The 25,317-nt window shown below is 40.0% G+C and overlaps 1 protein-coding gene across 1 annotated transcript in view; it reads left to right on the top strand.

The window, feature by feature from the left end:
- Window positions 1-25,317, top strand: part of TRHDE (thyrotropin releasing hormone degrading enzyme) — a 456,427-nt gene that overhangs the window by 6,930 nt on the left and 424,180 nt on the right. The window contains exon 2 of the mRNA XM_055587431.1: window positions 6,222-6,495. Coding sequence (XP_055443406.1) covers window positions 6,222-6,495 — 274 coding nt within the window. The remainder of the gene's footprint in view (window positions 1-6,221; window positions 6,496-25,317) is intronic.

Raw genomic sequence — 25,317 nt, 5'->3', positions numbered from 1 at the left:
GAAAGGCGCATCAGTCATTAGCTACTGCTCTGCAGACTGTATTTGGGTTCCAGCAGTGGCACTATTTTATGATACTTACATAATACTTTTTCTCTTTCCAATATTAAACAAATGAATCTCAGGTACCAGTTTATTTATCCTTATGAGAACCTAATATTATGACTCAGGAAAGTAATTTTAGTGAGTCCATAATACTCTTCAACAGTGGTGATCAAGTACTTAGTACTCATTTTTGAGAAGAGTATTTAGTGCACAAAAATGAAAACAATTATGAATATTATGCTCTGTTTTTATAACACGATTATTCACATACGCACCACTTCCTACATACATATTGCTGGTATTATTGCATTATGTTTTTAGTTTACTAGAATGGTTATTTAAAAAAGTATGCTACACATATTTTTTTGTGTTGCTTATAGCACTGAATATTCAGCAGGAGCACTTCTCTTCTGAAATGGCAGAGTTTTAATGACTCATTGCAGTACATAAAAACACAGTCTAAACAACGACCCATTTTGCCTTAAAATGTTTTGTCATTGAGTAATAATTTGCACTTTGATCAACAGTCTTCACTTTAAATGGGATGTGGGTCACTTCCATGACCTTGTCACTGTCCAGTTACTAAAAGTAGTTGAAGAGTAACTAGATGATCCACTGGATCACTTCTTTCAATCTTGGGAGTTTTTGTTACTAATCTTAAACTATTGCAACAGTAGGCAAATTGCTGTTGGGACAGAAGCAGCTTCAAAGGTTGTCATTCATTGTGCTGTATAGATGTGGCCGAAACGGAAGCCTTCCAGAAATGCCCTGCCATTGTGAGGTTCTCTTGGTTTTTGGTGGGTTCCACAATGAAACATGAATCAATCTGAATACGAGCAGTGTTATGCAAATGTTTGTTTCCTTTGCATATATTAACTTTATGAAAAGGCAAACTGACAATAATGGGACAGAAATTGTTTGTATCACATACTGTAATTTGTTGGCAATATCAGCCAACGTTAATGCATTATTTCAGCTGAATCTTATCATAATGATTCGACACAAGTAGCTTGCCTAGTGAACTTCCGCAGAAATAAGAAGAAATCAATTCTCTATATCCTTCAGAGGCAACACAGAGCTTTAAGCTCTACTGCTTAGCACAACCAAAATGTCAAATAAGCAAGTTGTTAAGAAATCAAGTAATTTATTTTAGATAGAAGGGAATTAAAATACATGTGTATTATTCATTTTTCTAGTTATGCTAAAGTGATATTCTTGGAATAACACTTCCAGGATGCTACTTTTGGTGGTGAAATTTCCTTTTGATAATAGAACGATTCTATAAAGGATAAAAATGCTTTTGTTTGAGAAAGCAGGAGAAAAATAGATGACAAAATACTTTTCCCCATTACCTTCTGCCTCCTGCTGTTTTATTTTTACTTCTTGCTGTATTTACATTTGTATTTCATATCCTTACTGTATATTAAAGTGTTCTCTATTTTTAATTATTTTTTTGTATTTTTTTCCTACCTGGTGTACTGCTACTACCTCAAACTCTGCCTCAAATTTACTTAAAAACCAAACTCATTATTTTCTATTCCCAATCTCTTTCTCTAGAGGTCTTTGATGTTTTTAGTGACAGTAAGCAGGAAAGAGGTCTCAATTCCACCACTTGAAGGTGGTCATCAAATACATGCAGTGAAGATGATGTGTTTGAAACCCAACAGACACTATTGCCTATTGAGGGCCCTGAGCCTGAAACTGGCTCTCTTTGTTAGAAAGCAGACGATCCAGGGAGAGAGAGGTATTAGAGATAGATGGGCGATACTGAGATCTGAGAAAACCAGAACCTGTAAGAGAGCAAATAGGACGTTAACTTTATATGTGAGTCAAAGCCTTTGATGTATGGCAAAACCAATACAATATTGTAAAGTAATTAGCCCCTAATTAAAATTAAAAAAAAAAAAAAGCTTCTTTCTGTGCCGCCTGTAGTCCACTTCTCACTTCTCCTTCTGTCTCTGACCCTTAAAGTAGTGCCCAGGCTTCCAGACCCGTTCTTAACTTCCTCCTCCATAAAGCCTTCTTTCAGTTCTTAAGACAGGTGTTCTCAGCGAGGTTGGTGCTGCCTCCCAGGGCACGTTTGCAGTGGCTGGGGACTTTTGGGTTGCCACGGCTGGGTAGAGGCGTTGCTACTGGCCTCTAGCGGTAGACGTCTAGGATGCCGCTAAGCCCAAGATGGCTCTAAAAAGAGAATTGTCCATCCTAAAATGTCTCTAGTGTCAAGAATTCTAGCACTGAACCACCCATACTTACATTTAAAAAAAGAGAAGTCAGTGGTGCCAAGGCTGAGAAACCTTGTTAGAAGATGTAATTTCTTCATGCATTTGTCATGGCTTTTTGTGCAAACTTGTCTAGGCTTATGTTTTATTTATTTTATCAGAGTATAAACTCCTTGAGGGAAGGAACATATATATTTATCTTTATCTCCACAGCATTAAACACTCAGGAATGATGACCAAGAGAAGCAAATGTATATAGCTCTTGTAGCAAAAACTATCTAGCAATAACATAATTTAGTATTTTAAAATCATCTCATCAAATTCAAGGACTATGTTATTTCTAATTTTTATTCAGTTATAGGTTCTCAACTTGAAAAAGACCCTAAGCGTAGTCTAGTCCAATTGCTCTTCTTTTCCAAGGGGCTTGTTTTGATTCGCTAAATACTGAATTGAAATTCAATTGCAATCGTCCTCAGGTGCCAGACTGTGAAATTGGTATTTCCTCATTTAGACATTATCAAATATATGCTAGCCCTCAGTGCATGGCTATAAATATACTGTGTGTAGGAATTCATTAAGAATATTAATTGCAGAAAAATCACTAGATGATCTTTCTAGTTCATTTCAGCCCTGAGAATCAGCAATTTAATTTGCTGGCCCTTACCAACATATTTACTTACTATGTGAGGCAAAAAGAGACTTGAACATGACATGATTTTTCTGCATAAATATTTGGTTTATTAATTTCTCATTAGCCCAGAGGTATTTAGATATTCTACATATAATGAATTCCTACACTTTAATTACTCAATACCAAAGACACGTTTGATTTTTCACCTAATGACCAGTACATTCTAAATGCAACCTCTCTGTTGAACTCTTATGGAAATTTCCCCTAGTATTATTAGCAGTTTTTAATATATTGTATATATTTTTCTTTTCAGGTAGATTGCAAAAGCCTTAAGGGCAAAAATGATTCTATCTTGAAAAAAAAATCCTGCCACATGGAGTGAAAATCTCACACATGGGAGACAGTGTCTAATTGCTCAATGACAAGACTTGGATTTCTCAGTACTTAGAAGTGAATATATTTCCTTGTATATTATTTCATAAGTATCTTTTAAATGGCCTCAGTAAAGAAATAAGCCTCAGTGATCATTTTAATTAATAAAAAAGTTTAGATTCAAGAACATTTTGTAAGACAAAAAAGCATGTGAAGAGAAAATTGTAAATGAGTGCTTCTTAACAAAAAGTTACTGATATTTCATTAAGCAAAAACTATATTGCTATCAGAAGAAAATAGGGAAAGTATAGCCAAGATGCTGGCAGATTTGGAAAGAAAAACATTTATGACCAATAGTCAAAATAAAACCTTGCTTATAAATTGTGGGTGAACATTCATTTTGCTGTTTTTGAAATAGAATTACCTTTTTCTCAGACACAGAAAATGTGGATTCCGGACCCAGCTTTGCACTAATTACCTGTGTAACTTTAGATAAATCACTTAACCCTACTGGAACTACTTTTTCATTTTAGGAATTTATGAAAGCTGGACAATTTGTTTCTAAGATTGCTTCCAACTTTATATTTTTTCTAAAGATTTATAGTTAAAACTTCTTTCCTAAATATTATCTCATTTTATCATCTCAACAGTTTCATAAGGGAGGCTTAGAAATACTTTCCTTCTACTAATGAAAAAATAAACTCAGGCAGTAAAGTGATTTACCCAAGCCTGGAATGTAGCAGCTCAGTAATGCTTCAAGATAATTCTTGAAACCCCTCTCTCAGAGGAAATATACAATTAATCTTTAAAATATCTTATTTTCTCTGTTTGAAAACTAAGCTTTTAAAAAGTAGTCCCTCAATAATACATGTGTCATAATTTTTAAAAGTATAAGCATTTACATTTTATGGTTTGATCCAGGGATAGCCAATAAGATTCAATACACATGTCAGCCTCTATTGATTAGTATAGCTCCCTGAAGTGCTGTGTTGAGAATAATTTTGAGGCCAAGTTTGGGCTCAGCGGGAAAGTGTGCCATGTGAGATTAAGCAAGAACTCTGTGGATGACGGGGAAGGCAGGGTGGGTGGTAGAACGACTGTGGGGATAAGAGCCTTCTAAAGAGATGGCTGTAGCACTCAGTAATGTTTTACCAAGGGTTTGATATTGACTTGCCTTAGCTACAGTTTTAACTAGTATTATTTAAAAAGTTTGGGGCTTCTCCAGTGGCTCAGTGGTAAAGAATTGGCCTTCAATGCAGGAGACCCAGATTCAATCTCCTCAGAAAGATCCCCTGGAGAAGGAAATGGCAATTCACTCCAGAATTCCCCCCCTGGGAAATGCTATGGACAGAGGAGCTTGGAGGGCTACAGTCCATGGGGTGGCAAAGAGTAGGACATAGCTGAGGGACTAAGTGCGCACACACACGCATGTAAAAAGTATAATTAACTTAGAATCTTTTCACAAATAATGGCCCTCTTTTTAAGTTAAAGGAGTGTCTGTCTTCAAGTACATAGTTTGGGTATTTTGATTTGACAGAATGCAGAGGGTGTTTCTAGAGTTTAAATGAGATGCAACTTTGCAGCTTGATCTGAAAACCAGAGTACATTCAATATAATATATATATGCACATATTGACATGTATATTTACTCTACAGATATTTATTATATTAACATATGATATATAACGTATATAGCAAATATATACTGTGAGTGGTAGAAACCAATGGTCTCTGGATCATTCTGTGTAAGTGTATGTTCTATCATTCTAAGAAAGGTCGAAGATGCTGTGAACCAGTGGCTGCCATTTATTACCTGCCTGCTGGGTGCTGTTCATCTAGTCACACCTTTACATCCTCCTTTTCCGTTCTACTAAGCTTTACAATGCTTTTTAAGTTGGGCGTGGTTATTTCTTTTTAAGCAATGAATAGCTGCACCTTACGGAAATTTAATAATCATCCAAGATGATGTGGTTAAGAAATGTTGTGGAGTCAGAATGCAGACCAGGTTTTGTCAGGCTTCAGAGTCCATTTCCTTAACAAAACCAGGGCACGTCTTGCTGAAATTTGAGGATGTAGATGTTTCTTAGTGATCATCTGTGTCTTACTTGTATCTAATGACAACTTTTGGATTTGATTTCATTGTCTTTACTGGTTGAACAGTTTCAACCAGTTTCAGAAAGGAGAGAGACAGTCGTGGCCGACTCTGGGCGACCCCATAGATGGCAGCCCACAGGCTCCCCTGTCCCTGAGATTCTCCAGGCAAGGATACTGGAGTGGGTTGCCATTTCCTTCTCCAATGCATGAAAGTGAAAAGTGAAAGTGAAGTCGCTCAGTCGTGTCTGACCCTCAGTGACCACATGGACTGCAGCCTTCTGGGCTCCTCCTCCATGGGATTTTCCAGACAAGAGTACTGGAGTGGGGTGCCATTGCCTTCTCCGCATACCACAAAGGAGAACCATTATTTTCTAATACTTTCCAGTATGATGACGAGTTGTTTTTCTGTAAAGTGTCACTTTTGCCTAATAAGCACAACTCTGGGCTTCCCTTGTGGCTCAGCTGGCAAAGAATCCACCTGCAATGTGGGAGACCTGGGTTCAATCCCTGTGTTGGGAAGATCCCCTGGAGAGGGTAAAGACTACCCACTGCTGTATTTTGGCCTGGAGAATTCCATGGACTGTATAGTCCATGGGATCTCAAAGAGCTGGACACCACTGAGCAACTTTCACTTTCACTGGATTTAGAGAATTTACTTTAGTTGAGACAAAAAGTTTTCTGAAAATTTTTTGTTGTTGGGGAAATATGCATGAAATATGCTTTTGTACCATTCATGTACTTAAGTTTGGTTCAGGAAAAAAGTGTCTTGTAATTTGCAGAAGTATTTTATTAACAGAAGTATATAAAGTGATCATAACTTAAGTCATAAATGTAATTGAGAATGTCATTTTCTTTTTTTCCAGATTCCTTGGTATTACTCAGTTTTCGCCTACACATGCCAGAAAGGCATTTCCTTGTTTTGACGAGCCAATCTACAAGGCTACTTTCAAAATCAGCATCAAGCATCAAGCAAGCTATTTATCTTTATCCAATATGCCAGTGGAAACTTCTGTGTTTGAGGAAGATGGATGGGTTACGGATCACTTTTCACAAACCCCTCTCATGTCCACGTACTATTTAGCCTGGGCAATTTGCAACTTCACATACAGAGAAACTACCACCAAGAGTGGGGTTGCAGTAAGTATTTTAAGCTTAATGTTGTTTTTGGATAATATACGCTGATATCTGGATTAACAATGACTCATTTCTCTGCTCTTCCCATCTTATATAGCTGAATTCTTTTCTTCATCCTTGGAAGGAAAATTTTCTTCTTGGTTTCAGAGTCAGAGAGGAACTTCTCTTCCTTACCCAGCCTTCTTATTAATTTATTCACTTTCCCACTCCTGCCATTCCTATTCCTTTTGATCACCTGATTATCTCTGCAACAGCTGTTGTCTGTTATGGGAAATTGCCTGTTTTTATTTATATGATGATAAAGCTTCTTTTTATTATAAAATATTTCACACATAAAGAAAATGTGGAGAATAATATTATAAGCTCCATATACCTACTAGCCAGCTCTATAGAATCTAAACATTTTATCATCTTTGCTCCAGTTTCATTTAATTTTTGAAAAAGTAAAACATGTTGGGAGTTGAAGCCCCCTGTGGACCCCTGCCTGATATTATTGCCTTGCCTCTTATCTCCTACCTGGCCCTGAATTTGAATTTTGTCATTTCTATGCATATTATCACACAATATTAAGTGTATTATTCATTATTAAGTATAAGTGAAGCAGCTCAGTGGTGTCCGACTCTTTGCGACCCCATGGACTGTAGCCCGCCAGGCTCCTCCATCCATGGAATTTTCTAGGCAAGAGTACTGGAGTGGGTTGCCATTTTCTTCTCCAGGAGATCTTCCCGACCCAGGGATCAAACCAGGGTCATCCCGCAGATGCTTTACCGTCTGAGCCACCAGGGAATCAATCATTATCTGTTTAAATAATTCCATGCTTTAAAATTGCATATAAGTGGTTTTATATTATAGATAATCATTTCTTCAACTTATTTTTACTTGATTTCATTTTTGCTTAAAATGTTTTTGTGGCTTATCTGAATAGAGTGGTTGAATGAATATATTAAAATTTCCCTTCTTCCTATAGATGAACAATTTAATGTTTCCTGATTTTTCAGTGATTAACAACAATGCTCAGTGAACATTTTTGCACCTAAATTCTTTTGCTGATATGCTAGAATTTCTGTAACGTATGAAGCTTCTTTTAACCCATAGCACCCATATGTATAGAAATATGTACTTAGACAAAGGTGTTATATAGGAAGCCTCGAGAATTCACTCTCTGTATTAAATTTATAACAAAAGTCAATTGTATTCTTTATGATCATTACCATTTGTGATACCATTCATTTTTCCAGGTACTTTTGACATGCATTTGTCTTGCATTAATCAGACTAAAGCAGGCCATGCTCAGTTAACAACTTTGTCTTCATTTTGATGGCTTATGCAATAAGTATGCATTTATTTTAAGTTTCATGTCAACCCTAAAGCAAGGTATTATAATTACATTTTTCCAAGTGAATAAATTTAGGTGGCGCCAGTGGTAAAGAACCTGTCTGCCAATACAGGAGACATTAGAGATGTGGGTTTTATCCCTGGGTCAGGAAAATCCCTTGGAGGAGGAAATGGCAACCCATTCCAGTATTCTTGCCTGGTGAATCCCACAGACAGAGTAGCCTGGTGGTGTGTGGTCCGTGGGGTTGCAAAGGGTCGGACATGATTGAAGAGACTTAGCAAGCACAAATTTAGGTTTAAAGAGGTGAAATAACTTTATCAGAGTAAAAGGTAAGTGAGTGGTAGGGCTGCAAGACTAACTTCTTATGGTATGACCCTACATTTTGGGTTTTCAGCACCCACACCCCTCCTCATGCTGTATTTACCATTTCACCTGTGTGTCTATATGAGAGTCCAGGTAATGATTCTTTCCATCCAATGGCCATTGTATCTGGTGTTACTCAAACATAACAGAAAAAGTGAATAGAAATCTATATTCTTATTCTGTAGGAAGTCCATAGCTCTATAACAGGCTAAATTTTGAATAATAGGTTTAGATAAACAAATTTTTCTTGCTGTTAACTTTCAATTTAAATCACCACAGAACCCATTTAAAAAATAAAATTTTCTTGCATACAAATTTAATGCCATTAGTAAAGAACTGTATATGGTGAGATAATCTACATAATCATTAAAAATAGTACCCCTAAGTACTGACTGTAGAATGCTAGAAAAAAGACATTTTGCTCTTTTGGACTTATACTTATTTAATATGTTTAATTCCTCTGGTATTTCTTGATATCTCCTGTGGATAGATACTTCAAGGCTACTCATGTTGGACTGTACAAAGAAAAGGAATACTAATATATATCATTTCCTTTTACATCTTCAAAAGTTGATGAGAGTTGCTGTGGGTCTCTTAGGAGCATAGGGTACATTGGAAGTGTTTTTTTCTTAGTATGATTTCTTTATCCTAAAAGTATTTTCAGCTCTACACAATTATGCTTGTTGCTAAGTGATCCATGTTTTAGAACCAGATACACCCCAATTATTTAGATGTGACTTTTATTAAAGTTAAGAATTCAAGTAATTAATAAACATTAAAAAATTCCTATTTAATTATTTTTATGGAGAAAAGATAAAGCGGGCTACTAGAGAACACTGGAAGGCCAACTGAAATAAATTTTTGTTGTATAATCTAAAAATATTAAGAGTAGTAAAAAGAAAAGCAAAATTGCTGTTGGGAACCCTTATTTATCAACTGTGGAACTAAAATGTAAAACCTGGTTGTCTTTTTTTGTCACCCCTTGGAAATCCAGTAATTTTCTTTTTATTGCCATTCCTCTTTATTACTGAGAACACATGGAATGACATTTCTGAACTCTTTAACAGCTAGGAGTGGAGGTTTAGCTTTATTCTCTTGGGTGTGGGATGGTCATATGAAATCCAGGGGATTATTTTGAATTAGAAACTGAAGCAGTTTCCTTTGAGATATGAAAGAGTAACCTGAGTAGCATCTTAATATACAGCTGAATGGAAGCAGAGCATCAAGTATACATATTTGAAGCATCATTATTTGCTTATCAAGTTATGTGTATTTTGCAAGGCACTAATTAGTCACTCAGTTGTGTCGGACTCTTTGCAACCCCGTGGACGATAGGCTGCCAGAATCCTTTATCCATGGAATTCTCCAAGCAAGAATACTGAAGTGGGTTGCTGTTCCATTCTCCAGGGGATCGTCCTGACCCGTGGATCAAGCCTGGATCTCCTGCATTGCAAGCAGATTCTTTATCACCTGAGCCCCAGGGAAGCCCTTGCAAAGCACTATCCTAAGTAATTAAGAAGCTTAAGAAAAGTCTAAGATCCTTCCAGTAGAGTGATTGAAGGGCAACTTTCAAGTGGAATCCATTCCTGTCGAATGTTAAGTTTCAATTCAGTTCAGTTCAGCCTCTCAATCATGTCCGACTCTTTGCGACCCCATGAACCACAGCACGCCAGGCCTCCCTGTCCATCACCAACTCCCGGAGTTCACTCAGACTCACGTCCATCGAGTCGGCAACGCCATCCAGCCATCCCATCCTCTGTCTTCCCCTTCTCCTCCTGCCCCCAATCCCTCCCAGCATCAGGGTCTTTTCCAATGAGTCAACTCTTCATATGAGGTGTCCAAAGAACTGGAATTTCAGCTTTAGCGTCATTCCTTCCAAAGAAATCCCAGGACTGATCCCCTTTAGAATGGACTGGTTGAATCTCCTTGCAGTCCAAGGGACTCTCAAGAGTCTTCTCCAACACCACAGTTCAAAAGCATCAATTCTTCGGCACTCAGCCTTCTTCACAGTCCAACTCTCACATCCATACATGACCACAGGAAAAACCATAGCCTTGACTAGATGGACCTTTGTTGGCAAAGTATTGTCTCTGCTTTTGAATATGATATCTAGGTTGGTCATAACTTTCCTTCCAAGGAGTAAGCATCCTTTAATTTCATGGCTGCAGTCACCATCTCCAGTAATTTTGGAGCCCAAAAAAATAAAGTCTGACACTGTTTCCACTGTTTCCTCATCTATTTGCAATGAAGTGATGGGACCAGATGCCATGATCTTCGTTTTCTGAATGTTGAGCTTTAAGCCAACTTTTTCACTCTCCTCTTTCACTTGCATCAAGAGGCTTTTAGTTCCTCTTCACTTTCTGCCATAAGGGTGGTGTCATCTGCATATCTGAGGTTATTGATATTTCTCCCAGCAATCTTGATTCCAGCTTGTGCTTCTTTCAGCCCAGTGTTTCTCATGATGTACTCTGCATATAAGTTTAATAAGCAGTGTGACAATATACAACCTTGACGTACTCCTTTACCTATTTGGAACCAGTTTCTGTTGTTCCATGTCCAGTTCTAACTGTTGCTTCCTGACCTGCATATAGGTTTCTCAAGAAGCAGGTCAGGTGGTCTGGTATTCCCATCTCTTTCAGAATTTTCCACAGTTTATTGTGATCCACACAGTCCAAGTCTTTGGCATAGTCAATAAAGCAGAAATAGATGTTTTTCTGGAACTCTGTTGCTTTTTCCATGATCCAGTGGATGTTGGAAATTTGATCTCTGGTTCCTCTGCCTTTTCTGGAGAAAGGAATGGCAAGCCACTTCAGTATTCTTGCCTTGAGAACCCCATGAACAGTATGAAAAGGGAAAATAATAGGATACTGAAAGAGGAACTCCCCAGGTCGGTAGGTGCGCAATATGCTACTGGAGATCAGTGGAGAAATAACTCCAGAAAGCATGAAGGGATGGAGCCAAAGCAAAAACAATACCCAGTTGTGGATGTGACTGGTGATAGAAGCAAGGTCCGATGCTGTAAAGAGCAATATTGCATAGGAACCTGGAATATTAGGTCCATGAATCAAGGCAAATTGGAAGTGGTCAAACAGGAGATGGCAAGAGTGAACATTGACATTCTAGGAATCAGTGAACTAAAATGGACTGGAATGGGTGAATTTAACTCAGATGACCATTATATCTACTACTGTGAGCAGGAATCCCTTAGAAGAAATGGAGTAGCCATCATGGTCAACAAAAGAGTCCGAAATGCAGTACTTGGATGCAATCTCAAAAATGCCAGAAGGATCTCTGTTCATTTCCGAGGCAAACCATTCAATATCACAGTAATCCAAGTCTATGCCCCAACCAGTAATGCTGAAGAAGCTGAAGTTGAACGGTTCTATGAAGACCTACAAGACCTTTTAGAACCAACACCCAAAAAAGATGTCCTTTTCATTATAGGGTACTGGAATGCAAAAGTAGGAAGTCAAGAAACACCTGGAGTAACAGGCAAATTTGGCCTTGGAATACGGAATGAAGCAGGGCAAAGACTAATAGAGTTTTGCCAAGAGAATGCACTGGTCATAGCAAACACCCTCTTCCAACAACACAGGAGAAGACTCTACACATGGACATCACCAGATGGTCAACACAAAAATCAGATTGATTATATGCTTTGCAGCCAAAGATGGAGAAGCTCTATACAGTCAGCAAAAACAAGACTGGGAGCTGACTGTGGCTCAGATCATGAACTCCTTATTGCCAAATTCAGACTGAAATTGAGGAAGGTAGGGAAAACCACAAGACCATTCAGGTATGACCTAAATCAAATCCCTTATGATTATACAGTGGAAGTGAGAAATAGATTTAAGGGATTAGATCTGATAGAGTGCCTGATGAACTATGGACGGAGGTTCGTGACATTGTACAGGAGACAGGGATCAAGACCATCCCCATGAAAAAGAAATGCAAAAAAGCAAAATGGCTGTCTGGGGAGGCCTTACAAATAGCTGTGAAAAGAAGAGAAGAGAAAAGCAAAGAAGAAAAGGAAAGATATAAGCATCTGAATGCAGAGTTCCAAAGAATAGCAAGAAGAGATAAGAAACCCTTCCTCAGCTATCAGTGCAAAAAAATAGAGGAAAAGAACAAAATGGGAAAGACTAGCGATCTCTTCAAGAAAATTAGAGATACCAAGGGAACATTTCATGCAAAGATGGCCTCGATAAAGGACAGAAATGGTATGGACCTAACAGAAGCAGAAGATATTAAGAAGAGGTGGCAAGAATACACAGAAGAACTGTACAAAAAAGATCTTCACGACCAAGATAATCACGATGGTGTGATCACTCACCTAGAGCCAGACATCCTGGAATGTGAAGTCAAGTGGGCCTTAGAAAGCATCACTACGAACAAAGCTAGTGGAGGTGATAGAATTCCAGTTGAGCTATTTCAAATCCTGAAAGATGACGCTGTGAAAATGCTGCACTCAATATGCCAGCACATTTGGAAAACTCAGCAGTGGCCACAGGACTGGAAAAGGTCAGTTTTCATTCCAATCCCAAAGAAAGGCAATGCCAAAGAATGCTCAAACTACCGCACAATTGCACTCATCTCACACGCTAGTAAAGTAATGCTCAAAATTCTCCAAGCCAGGCTTCAGCAATATGTGAACTGTGAACTTCCAGATGTTCAAGCTGGTTTTAGAAAAGGCAGAGGAACCAGATGTTAAGTTTACCCATCCCCAGTATGGCTTAGCATTTTTCTAGTTAGTTGACAACACTTAGAAATTTGGAAAATGGCACATAACATTCTATCTGGCTTCTCTTGAAAAATTGGAAAATCTTGTGACAGCTGGCTCAGATTCTCACTTGGCAATATTTGCTCATTCATTTATTCCTTCAGCAAACTATCACAGAGTTTAGTGCCATAAAACAAGCATTTTATTGCCTTCAGAGTTTCAGTGGGTCAGAAATTTAAAAGACCCAACAGAAGCACTTTGTCTTTGCTCAGTGATGTCAGGGGGCTTGATGGCTGACTTGACAGCTTGAAGCCAGGATCATCTGGGCCATCTTCACTAATTTGTCTGATGATCGTTCTGTCAGTCCTCTGGGATATCAAATAGGACGTCTGGCCACAGCATTTATGTGCGGCTTTTCCATACTGTCTGGGCTTGCTCCAAGCATAGTGGCCTCAGGCTTGTTGGATTTCTTATGTGGTTGTTCGGAGTTCTAAAGATGAATGTCTTAAAAGAGCTATGTGAAAGCTGTATGGCAATTGGTGACTTATCCTATGAAATCACACAGCATATTGGGCTTCCCTGGTGGTTCAGTTGGTAAAAAAATCCATCTGCAATGCCAGAGACCCAGGTTGGATCCCTGGTGGGGGAAGATCCCTTGGAGAAGGAAATGGCAGCTCCCTTCAGTATTCTTGCCTAGAAAATCTCACAGACAGAGGAGCCTGGAGGGCTACAGTCCATAGGGCTGCAAAGAGTTGAACACAACTGAGCGTCTGAGTATGTGTGTGTATATATATATCTCACTTCTATTGTGTTTTAATCATTGCCAGCGAGTCACTAAGGCTGGCCTGAGTGACTGAGCACGTAATCCATGGGTCAGCACATTAGCAGTGTCTGAAGTCTCAATAGTTTCTGAAGTCACATCCTTGGCTTCATCATGTGTTCCTGACAGTGACCTGCATTTTTTTTTTCTAAGGCCATTTCTTATTTTAAGAATATTTTGCCAGAAAGTGTTTTAACTCTGAGCTCATCAAATCCTGGCTCTTTTCTGTTTCTTCTGAGTTTTGCTTGGAAACTGGGTACTTTGTTCTGAAGCTCACGTCTCCTGGTTTGTATTTTTCACATCCAGGTAGTAGAAGCCGGTGGCGCTTTCAGTGTTCTGTCTGGAAGTCTTCTTAGCTTGAAAATGTATTTTAATAATTATTTCTTATTTTCCATGGTACTACATGCAACAGTGTTGCCAAACTTTCTTTCACTTAATAACAAAGGTCCTCTTTCGAAATTTCAGCTTCCAATACATTTACCTTAATATCTTTCAAGGTGCCACCACCAGCTTCCTCAGGGGCTGTAAATCTTTGGCTAGAGGATCCCCTCAAGGCTCTTCCAGCTTTTGCCAGCAGTTCAGTCTCAAAGCCAATGTCACCTGTTTCAAGGCTTATGCAGTGCCCCACTTCCAGGTACTAAAATAGTTTCCAGTTGGTATTGCTGAATGCTAAGTCACTCTAAAACTTAGCAATAAAACAGGATAACCAGTGTTTGTGCCTGTTGCATTCTGTGGGTTGGAGGTACGGACAGCATGAAGCAGGGTATGATTCATCTCGGTTCTTTGATGTCTCAGCTGGGAAAGCTTGACTACTGGGAGTGACTTAACAACTGAGGGCCAGAGTCTTCGGAGGGCAGTCTGTGCTAACTTTCTTTGCTTGTTGTTGGCTGTTGTCAGGGATCTCAGTTGGGGCCCTTATCTGGATCGCCTATGAATGGTCTCCCTTTGAGGCCTGAGCTTCCTTGCAGCCTGGTGTTGTCAGACTTGTTACTGGTGACTCAAGCCTCCAAAGGTGAGTGTACCAAGAGATGTACACTGCCTGCTCTTTCCATTATAAATGATTACATAGATTGAGTTAGTCACCCTCTTCTTTTTTTTCTCTCTTCCTTGTAGCCAGGCAGAGGCTATGTTATCTTTCCTGACCTAGTCTGTGAGGTTAAACAGTTCACTGTCGCTGCGTTCTGTTACTTACAAACTTAGATTCTAGCAGAAGGGACATAGTCTCCATCTTTCAATGGGAACAGTGTCAGAGAATTTGAAGGCTCACTTGGAAACCACCACAGCTGTTAAAAGTGTTACAGAGATCATAAAGTCACAAGCACAGTGCCCGACGTGTGGCACTCACTCTGATGATGGCAAATTGATGATACGTTCTGAAGTCACAGAAGGGAGAAGGGGAATGTAAGTTTGAGAGCGAGATGGAATCTAGATTGTAAAAGGGCTTATGCCTATTTTAAAATTACCATTCAGTTAACAGTAAGATCCACTGAAAATTTAAGACCTGGAAGCATGATATGTGTAGTTTTAAGAATCTCCTTGAGAGAAGCATGCAAAATATGTGCACGTGAGGAGACTGGGAATAGGAGTCCATTTAGCTAAGAAAGTCTGGACTAGAGTAGTTATAATTTAAATGGATATGATAGTGTAATTATAAGAGGCGTTTTAAAGAAAGAATTGGTAGGACTTGGTGCAGGATAAAGTATAGGAAAAGTAAACACTGAGGAAGCAGAAGACCAAGTCCAGAATGACTTTAAGGTTCAGAGTAGTAACAGCTCTATAGTTTCTGTCCTCCAGATTCACTGTGTCTTCTGAACTGGTTCTCACAACCAATGAGGGTTTTAATTTTTTTTGGCCAGACTGTTGAATGCACAGCCTACACTACCCGAGTGATCTGTTCCTCCTATCATAACTGCTTATACACAATTTTATTAGTCAACATTTTTTTTTATTATCAATTTGAACTTGAGCAAAAAGGGAAATGTGCAAGAAAAAATGGAGTATGTCAAAGAATTCCAGGTGAGGGGTGGACCTGAAACTTTGAGCACAGTGAGGTATTTGGAAATGCTGCTTCAGATCCTTGTCAGTGCTCCTTCTGCTTTGATTGACTCTCTCACTGAGGACAGGCTTCCTCTGTTCTTTGATGCACGTAGTAGACGGTTGCTGGCAGAAGTTCCCAAGTTTTGTATATTGCCATGCAGGCCCTAAGAGGGAAACGGCCCTTTACACATTTCCAAACCCATAGCAAGTGCATTGGTTGTCCTTGTTTGAGTCATGAGACCGTCTCTGGACACTGTGTCTAGAGGATGCACATCACAGGGAGATAACATCTTCTGTTTCACTGTGTGGATGGGAGTGTGAGATGCAAAAAAAGAGGAATTACTAAAGAAGAGATGCTGAGTGAAAAGCAAATGCAAGTGCCCCAGATATATTTTTCATTTTTTTTTTGTGTGTGGACTGATTAAGAAGGATACACAGAATTTACAGTGATGGTGTATGTGTACACACACCTGTACCTAGGAAAGTGTACATACTCAGACACGTGATGCACATTTCTGATGCTAGAGTTCTAGTGAGAGTTCTAGTATATACATTTAAAACATGTAATTATTCTTTGTTGTTTCCTACTGGAAATACAATTTAGGTCTCATTTTAACAGAAGTAGAGGAGTGTAGGTTAATGTACTCTAAGCACTTAAAAAAATTCATATTAAAATATCCATGTTGATATTAAGAGTGCTTTTGTTTAGACTGCATTACAAATATCGTAATGGTCCACAGAGAAAGAAAAAGTAATGACAAAAGGGTTGGACTGCAATCTATTCAGGAATATAAGTGGAAGCTTCTTGATTATCCCAAGAAGAAATAATCCTCTTTGTCTTAGAATCCTCTAGGACACTTTGTACATTCATCTCTCACAGTCATTGTCCTCCTGTTTATAGTCCTTTCTTGCTGGCCTCTTTGCTCCTCTAGACCCTTTGAAGTCAGTCACTGTATCTTGCTCATCTTTGTAAGATCAGCCATTCCTAATGTATATAGAAAATGGGAGATAGCCAAAATCCAGTGCACGTCTAAATAGGTGAATCCCTTCAGAGAAGCCACGATGTCAGGAGTTTCCAAAACCTTTTGCTAGGTTAATGGTGGTGGTGGTTTAGTCGCTAAGTCGTGTCCAACTCTTTCGACTCCATGGAAAGTAGCCTGCCAGGCTCCTCTGTCCATGGGATTCTCCAGGCAAGAATACTGGAGTGGGCTGCCACTTCCTTCTCCAGGGGATCTTCCAACCCAGGAGTAAAATAAAAATTCATGAGAAGTAATTTTGACCAATATTGACTGTAAATAGCAAATGCTGCAAAACACATATCCTCACTTTTTAAGTACTTTATTGGAAGATGTTGTTCAGGAGAGTTGAATCCTAAAAGTTTTACTGAAACTAGGGAACTGGATTCAATTCAATCTCTAGGCTCTGGAGGATCAGGTACGGAGGAGGAGAAATGACCAGGGATTGTCTCTGTCATCTAACAGGAATGGAAAGACTCTGAGTGCTCACTGGCTGGTGATAGCTGGGCTTGTGGGCCTGGGCTGGCTGCCATGTGGGTGTCTGTCTTGGAATCTTGGGGCCCAACTTAACCTCTGCTACGTGAGAGGCAGGCCTGAGCCAGGCTGGGTCATCCAGTCAGGTCTGTACTGTTGCCAGCAGGCTATCTGGCCAGGTCAGGAGTTTATTGCAGTCAAGGAGTTTGAGAAACTCAAAAGAAAAAAAAAAATACAGTTGATGTACCTTCTTAAATTTTATTAGTATGGTAGGAATAGAACCAAGGGCTTTTGTTAAGGAGTGAGTATAGAGTGAAGAAATGGAGGCAATGATTATAGACTGTGTCCTTAAGAGTGCTAGTTAAGGGAAAGGAAAAGAAAATACATGTATGCAGGGCCTAGTGCAAGTGAGTTTTAGATATAGCAGTGCTAAATCTGTACAAGAGAAAAACAAAACTTTTCTTTAAAAAAAATAATTTTGTTTGTTTATTTTTGGCTGTGCCAGGCTTTTCTCTGGCTGTGGTGCATGGGCTACTCATTGCAGTGGCTTCTCAGAGAGCGTGGGCTCTAGGGTGCGCAGGCTTCAAGAACTGCGAAACGTGGGCCCAGTGGCTGCGACTCCCAGGCTCTACAGCACAGGCTCAGTAGCTGCCTGTGGGCTCAGTTGCTCAATGTCTCGTTGGATCTTCCTGGATCAGGGATTGAACCTGTGTCTCTTGGATTTGCAGGCAGATTCTTTACCACTGAGCCACCAGGGAAGCCGCTAAAAAGTTTTCTGACAGTTGTTAAAGAGCTACCAGATGTTCAGTAGCTTGCTTTTGTAGGGGAAATATCCAGTACTCCTTTGTACTGTTCTGCAAGTTTTCAGAACCCAGGAATAGGAATAAAGAAAGCAGCTGTGGGAGATTCCACCTGGGAGACTGCACAAGACTCATGTGGCCAGCCATCAAGAGGATTCGATATTTAGTTATGGTGAAAACATTGTTGAAAGTATGGGCCGTGGTTTCCAGAGAGGTAGAGAATCAAGGGAACCTGATAGCTTACTGTGAACGGTGTTGGATTCGTGATCTCCGAAAAAGAAGATTTAACTTTGGGACCAGGGACCAGGCTTGATCACTCAAGAGCTTTTGTGCAGCAGAGTTTTATTAAAGTATATAAAGGGACTGAGAACACTTCTGACACAGATATCAGAAGGGCGACAGAGAGCGCCCCCCTCGCTAGTCTAAGCAAGGGAGCTATATACTTTTTTAATTAGTTATTACAATACATCAAAAGAATGTCCCAGGGTTGTAAAGATCTTACTAGACCCACTCCCATAATTTACATTTTAAGATAACAGGATTAGCTAGAAGGTTTTCAGGAAGGAGAAACTGTCCTCAAGCAGGATACATTGTTGTTATATAATCCTTAGTACAGAGTTTAAACTGACTTGTGTAATCATCAGTTCCAGGCTTAAAGAAAAAAAAAAAAACATTTTATGTGACTAAGACTAAGAAATGTAGAGAAGAAAAAAGTTTGTCCTTTCCTCCACCTTGAGAATTCCAGACCCCTCTCTCCTCCTCGGGGACCCTGGACTTCTTATCAACCTGCCTAGGAATTGGTACTCTCAAACCCAGATGGGAGTGATGGTCATGGAAAATGGATTGGGACAGATGAGGAATAGCAGTCACCATGAGAATAAAAGTCAGAGTAGAGTGATGAAGTGGTGAGGTGGGAAGCTGTTTTAGGAAGGAGGTTTCAGGTTTCAGGGTGAGTTGGAGCAATTTTCACTGCAGTTTAGTGGCGTTGGAGTAATGCTATTGCGCAGTTGGATGGAAGGTGATTGAAGACAGAATCGTGGAGAGAGCTGAGATAAAATGGCAGTGAGATCATGTTAGAACAAACATCAAAACCACTGAGAGGGACTCCTTGAGTATGGCAGCCTTAAGCCAGGCTTTAGACTTTTGAAGTGTGAGTGTCCCAGTTGGAGACCTAGATCGGGAAGAAACTTAGTGAGCTGCATTAACTCCAAAAGAGAAGAGTTTTTCCATAAAAGTGGAGAAAGTGCAAGTGAAAGGCACTCAGTCGTGTCCGACTCTTTGCAACCCTATGGACCATACAGTCCATGGAATTCTCCAGGCCAGCATACTGGGTTGGGTAGCCTTTCCCTTCTCCAGGGCACCTTCCCAACCCAGGGATTGAACCCAGGTCTCCCACATTGCAGGCAGATTCTTTACCAGCTGAGCCACAAATTGTGGTATAAAAGCAGCAGTGGAAAGTCAGGAAGCACTGATCCCTCTCTGGCTCTGCAGGTGGTTGAGAGAGGATCTAAATATAGATGAGAATGTGAGCAAACCTTTGACCTTTTCATGTTATGTGACCACAGGACTGGTAAAGGTCAGTTTTCTTCCCAGTGCCAAAGAAAAGCAATGCCAAATAATATTCAAACTACCGCACAATTGCACTCATCTCACACATTAGCAAAGCGATGCTCAAAATTCTCCAAGCCAGGCTTAACGGTACATGAACTGTGAACTTCCAGGTATTCAAGATGGATTTAGAAAAGGCAGAGGAACCAAAGACCAAATTGCCAACATCCGCTGGATCATCAAAAAAGCAAGAGAGTTCCAGAAAAACATCTACTTCTGCTTTATTGATTATGCCAAAGCCTTTGACTGTGTGGATCACAACAAACTGTGGAAAATTCTGAAAGAGATGGGAATACCAGACCAACTGACCTGGCTCCTGAGAAATGTGTATGCAGGTCAAGAAACAACAGTTGGAACTGGACATGAAACAATAGACTTGTTCCAAATCAGTAAAGGAGTATGTCAAGGCTGTATATTGTCACCCTGGTTATTTAACTTATGTGCAGAGTACATCATGTGAAATGCTGGACTGGATGAACCACAGGTTGGAATAAAGATTGCCAGGAGAAATATCAATAATCTCAGATACTCAGATGACACCACCCTTATGCCAGAAAGCAAAGAAGAACTAAAGCGTCTCTTAATGAAAGTGAAAGAAGAGAGTGAAAAAGCTGGCTTAAAACTCAACATTTAGAAAACTAAGATCATGGCATCCGGTCCCATCACTTCATGTCAAATAGATGGGGAAACGATGGAAATAGTGACAGACCTTGTTTTGTTGGACTCCAAAATCACTGCAGATGGTGACTGCAGCCATGAAATTAAAAGATGCTTGCTTCTTGGAAAAAAAGCTATGGCCAACCTAGACAGCACATTAAAAAGCAGAGACATTACTTTGCCAGCAAAGGTCTGTCTAGTCAAAGCTATGGCTTTTACAGGAGTCATGTATGGATGTGAGAGTTGGACTATAAAGAAAGCTGAGCACCAAAGAATTGATGCTTTGAAACTGTGGTGTTGGAGAAGACTCTTGAGAGTCCCTTGGACTGCTAGGAGATCCAACCAGTGCATCCTAAAGGAGATCAGTCCTGAGTGTTCATTGGAAGGACTGATGCTGAAGCTGAAACTCCAATACTTTGGCCACCTGATGTGAAGAACTAACTCACTGGAAAAGACCCTGATGCTGGGAAAGATTGAAGGTGGGAGGAGAAGGGGATGCCAGAGGATGAGATGGTTGGATGGCATCATCGACTCAATGGACATGAGTTTGAGTAAACTCTGAGATTTGGTGATGGACAAAGAAGCCTGGTGTACTGCAGTCCATGGGGTCACAAAGAGTCGGAAACAACTGAGTGACTGGATTGAACTGAATGTGAACAGAAGTAACAGGAGTCAGGGGTTCGTGTAAAGGCTAAGAGCTATTGATCTGAAGGGTAAAACACTAGGCTGGAGGAACATGTCCACAACAGAAGAGAGGGGACTGAGTAGGCAGAATTTAGTGAATGGAGGAGATTATATGACTGTCCTGCTCCAAGGTTTCCATTGGGATGTTGGCATAATGGAGGATGCCTCAGCAAATCTCTAATCCCCTGCTGATTGGCCTGGGCTGATGGTGGATTAAGTGATGAATGATTATGAGTTCTGTTGTATAATCCACAATTTTATCAACTGCCCTGAGTCTTAAAAGTCCCATGTATTGAAGAGACTAATAGAAGCTAAGGAAAAGGGTTTAAGTGAAAACAAACCTGTGAAACAGAACCGTTTAGTCATGTAGACTATTCGTGGTTGTAGTATGTTTAATCATGATGATGTGTGTGATGGATGATGAGGTGTGTAGCCAGGTCCATTCTCTCTTGGTCGAGAGAAAAGAGATGACTCTGTCTGTGATCCTCCTTCCCTCAGTCTTCTTGCTGAAATTTTGGGTGGTTGCAATGGGGCCCATCAGTCCAATTACCTCTTAGATATGCTCCTGGCACATCTGGAGTAACGTGCTTGCTGTGTGTATGTGCTAAGTCGCGTCAGTCGTGTCTGACTCTTTGCAACCCCATGAACTGTGGTTCTCCAGGCTCCTCGGTCTATGGGATTCTCCAGGCAAGCATACTGGAGTGGGTTGCTGTGCCTTTCTCCAGGGGATCTTCCTGACCCGGGGACTAAACCCTAGTCTCTTATTTCTCCAGGTCTCTGGCACTGGCAGTCAGGCAGGTTCCTTACCACTAGGGCCACCTAGGAAGCCCTGGAGTAACATAACATGTAAATTGATAATCTGACAGGCTCGTTTTCATTTCTTTGCTGTGTACTTTCCTTCTGACTTCAGATTTGTTTTTGCCAATTTTTGACCCTCCTTTTTTGTTTTACTGCTAGTTCTTTAGAACTTTTACTTTAAAAAACTGTTTGGGCCACGCCTTTATAATCTAAGGGAAGTAGAATATTTTATAGTATTGAGGAAGAAAGTGGTGAGAGATGATGTTGGGGATTTATGCAGGGGCCAGATCATGAAGGGATTTGTATGTCTTGTTAAGGAGTTTTGATTTTATCCTTTAAGAAAAGGGGACCATTGAAGGATCTGAGCTTAGGAGGGCTTCAGAACATGTCAAGAGCTTTCTGTGGAGGCATGGAGATGATACAAAATGTCTTTTCATCTTTGCCAAAAGACTCTCAGTTCCTTTTCCCGATTGTTTGGTTAAGGATCTGCTTTCCTCTTTGGTTAAGACTTTCCTAAAGATCACAGAACAGGCAGCAAGCATGAGTAATGCAAACAAGTAGAGGGGCTTAGATCATGGGTGACGTGAAAAACATAAGCAGACTTTTGTGTCTGGTCCCAGACACAGAATGTGCTTCAGTCTCCAGAGGAAAAAACTCTGGGAAAACATGATATAAAACAAAAGATGAAAGAGAATTATATTCTAAAGGTTGATGTTACTGAGATTCAAATGATTCTTATAAGATTTGATGTCAAATTTCAGAGACTAACTAGGGTATTTCATTAAGACATTAATATTTCCGGAGATGGAACTTGCATGAAACAAAGAGGAAAATTCTGTGCTGAAGATTCAGATAGTATTTCTGGAAGGTCCTTGTATTTAGGTGAATACATAAAACTGAGTATTCAGAGTGAAAAAGATATCCAGAGCACTAATAATACTGTCTGGCTTGTAGCCACTGCCACCTACTAATGTTTCTTGACTTCCTTTTCAGACCAGATGGCAGGAAATCTGACTGGGTCTATCTGACTGGGTCTATAAGGTGTTCGGAGAAGGCAATGACACCCCACTCCAGTCCTCTTGCCTGGAAAATCCCATGGAAGGAGGAGCCTGGTAGGCTGCAGTCCATGGGGTCGCTAAGAGTCGGACACGACTAAGCGACTTCACTTTCACTTTTCACTTTCATGCATTGGAGAAAGAAATGACAATCCACTCTAGTGTTCTTGCCTGGAGAATCCCAGGGACGGGGGAGCCTGGTGGGCTGCCACCTCTGGGGTCACACAGAGTCAGACACGACTGAAGTGACTTAGCATAGCATAGCATAAGATGTTGCTATTTTCTGATTAGGTTCAATTTGGGGAGGAACTGATGAACACCTGAAACCAACCACAAAGCAAATGCACTGTTCTCATGGCACTGAAAATTACTTATTTCTTATATTTCTTAAAACCATAGAAAACCACTGCTTTATCCATTCACAAAGCTCTATTAGTCAACTGTGTCCAATAATAAACTGAGAAAATTGGACAATTCTGGTGTAATTAGGATGACTAAAGAGAGAACGGACTGAGCAGAATTCATAAGAAGTTCACAAAGACGTGGGACTTTGAGTGACGAGGCGAGGAAAAATTCTCAACATTTTTGTGATTAGCCAATCAGCAAGCTAATAATAGATACCCAGTGTCTCCTCTGGGTTAAATACTGCACAAAACCAGTGTATAAGATATAGATTTTATTTCCAAAGGCTTTAGGAGCCAGCTGATTAGACAAGGTAAGCACATTACCACATACTGGGTGGTTCAAGGTGCTATTTTATAATGGGAAGATAAATTCAGTGGTTAGATGTTAGATATCGAAGAACAGAGAAGGAGATCCATGTGGACAGATATTTATTGAGGAGTTTGGTCTTGAGGATAGGGTGGATATTGATGTGTAAAAGGCAAATTAGAGAGTCTTCTTTGTGAGATGAAGAAAGCGTCTACAGAAGGGACGACCACAGAATTTTCTTCGGAGTGAGAAGATTAATGTATCAGTTATTAATAGTTGGTTACAAGTGTCTGAAAGCAACTCAGGATAACTTAAGCAAAAGAGAAAATCAATGGTGGGATCCTGGCCAGCTCCAAGAAATGGAGAATTAAATAATTAAGTCTTGGGAAGGACAGCCTTGCGCATCTAGGTAGCAATTACCGATGAACCATCTTTTGGGGGTGCTGTTATGTGAATGTTTTAGTTGCAGTCCCCAAGTTCCCCGGAGAGACAGAGGGAGCAATTTGTTTTGCCTGAATAGAGTGCCCATGTCCATGGATGAGGTAGTAATAGATTCTGGGGTGCCTTCATAGGGGCTGATGGAATCTGAGGAGGGGGAGTTTCTCAAAGGAAAAACAGTGTGACATTACTAAAAAAAAAAGGAAGAAGTATATTCTGTCAGCAAAAATCAGATAAATAACAGACATCATTGTTGAGTAGTTGGTAGCTGCCAGGCTCTGATCTGTTTAATAATTCATTTACTATTTTGAGATAAGAGCTGTTGTCCCTGTTTTCTAGATGAGGAAAACGAGGCTCTGAGAGTGAATGCCTAGCGTGCCCATAGTGGCATGGCTTACAGCAGCAGAGCTAGTGTTCACACCCACCCTGGGAATGGACCTCCTGCTCAGCGGGGCCGGGTCCCAGGGAAGATGCAAGCTGGAGCGGCCGGCAGGGAAAGGAAATCAGTGGAACGGGGTTGCAAAGTCAAGTCTGGATCAGAAACGGAAAGAAGCCAGGATCCCCAAAGGATAAGGGAATGACATGATAAAAGTGAGGTTTTTAGAAATATTAATCTTGAGGAAGTATGCCAAATCCAGGGGAAGGGAGGAAAGCCTGGAGCTTTGAAAGCCCACCAGAAGGTCATGATCGAGCATGGATGGTGGAGACTTAGACCTGGTGAAGATAAATACACTGACTGTTCGTATGTCTTTTTCACACAGCAATGAAACATTTTTTTAAAACATAACTCTATGAAATGCTATACTTTAATTACTGAATTGAGATTTTAAAGAAAATTGATAAAACAGGGAAAAATTATCCAGGCACAAGAGCCTAACTGCTCTAGGCAGTTTTAGGTTTCATTTCTGCATGAAACCTTGCCCCAGCTAGGTTCTTTCCCTTCTTTTAACTGTAATTGCCCTGTAATTATAACTCTCTTTGGATCATTGTCCAAATAAATTAATTATGTTACTTTCTGCACATCTTTTTTTTTTACTTGTGAGATTGCAAGACTGTGAGGATAAGAATTGTTGCCAGTGAAAAATACATTCATATACTATATTATTCATATAATCATACAACACACACACATATCCTGGGCAACTTACAGAAATCATGTGTTTAGTGTATACCATATACTCCATGGTATATACCACATTTCTTTGCCTATAGCAGTCACTCAATAAATATTCAAAGCATGAATGTTTTAAGATGCACTTGAAGGAAAAATCAATAGGCCTTGATGAGTGTGTTGATTTGGGTGACAAG

This window comes from Bubalus kerabau, chromosome 1 (genome assembly GCF_029407905.1).
Source record: "Bubalus kerabau isolate K-KA32 ecotype Philippines breed swamp buffalo chromosome 1, PCC_UOA_SB_1v2, whole genome shotgun sequence".
Lineage (NCBI taxonomy): Eukaryota > Metazoa > Chordata > Mammalia > Artiodactyla > Bovidae > Bubalus > Bubalus kerabau.
This window is presented reverse-complemented; position numbering and strand designations above follow the sequence as displayed.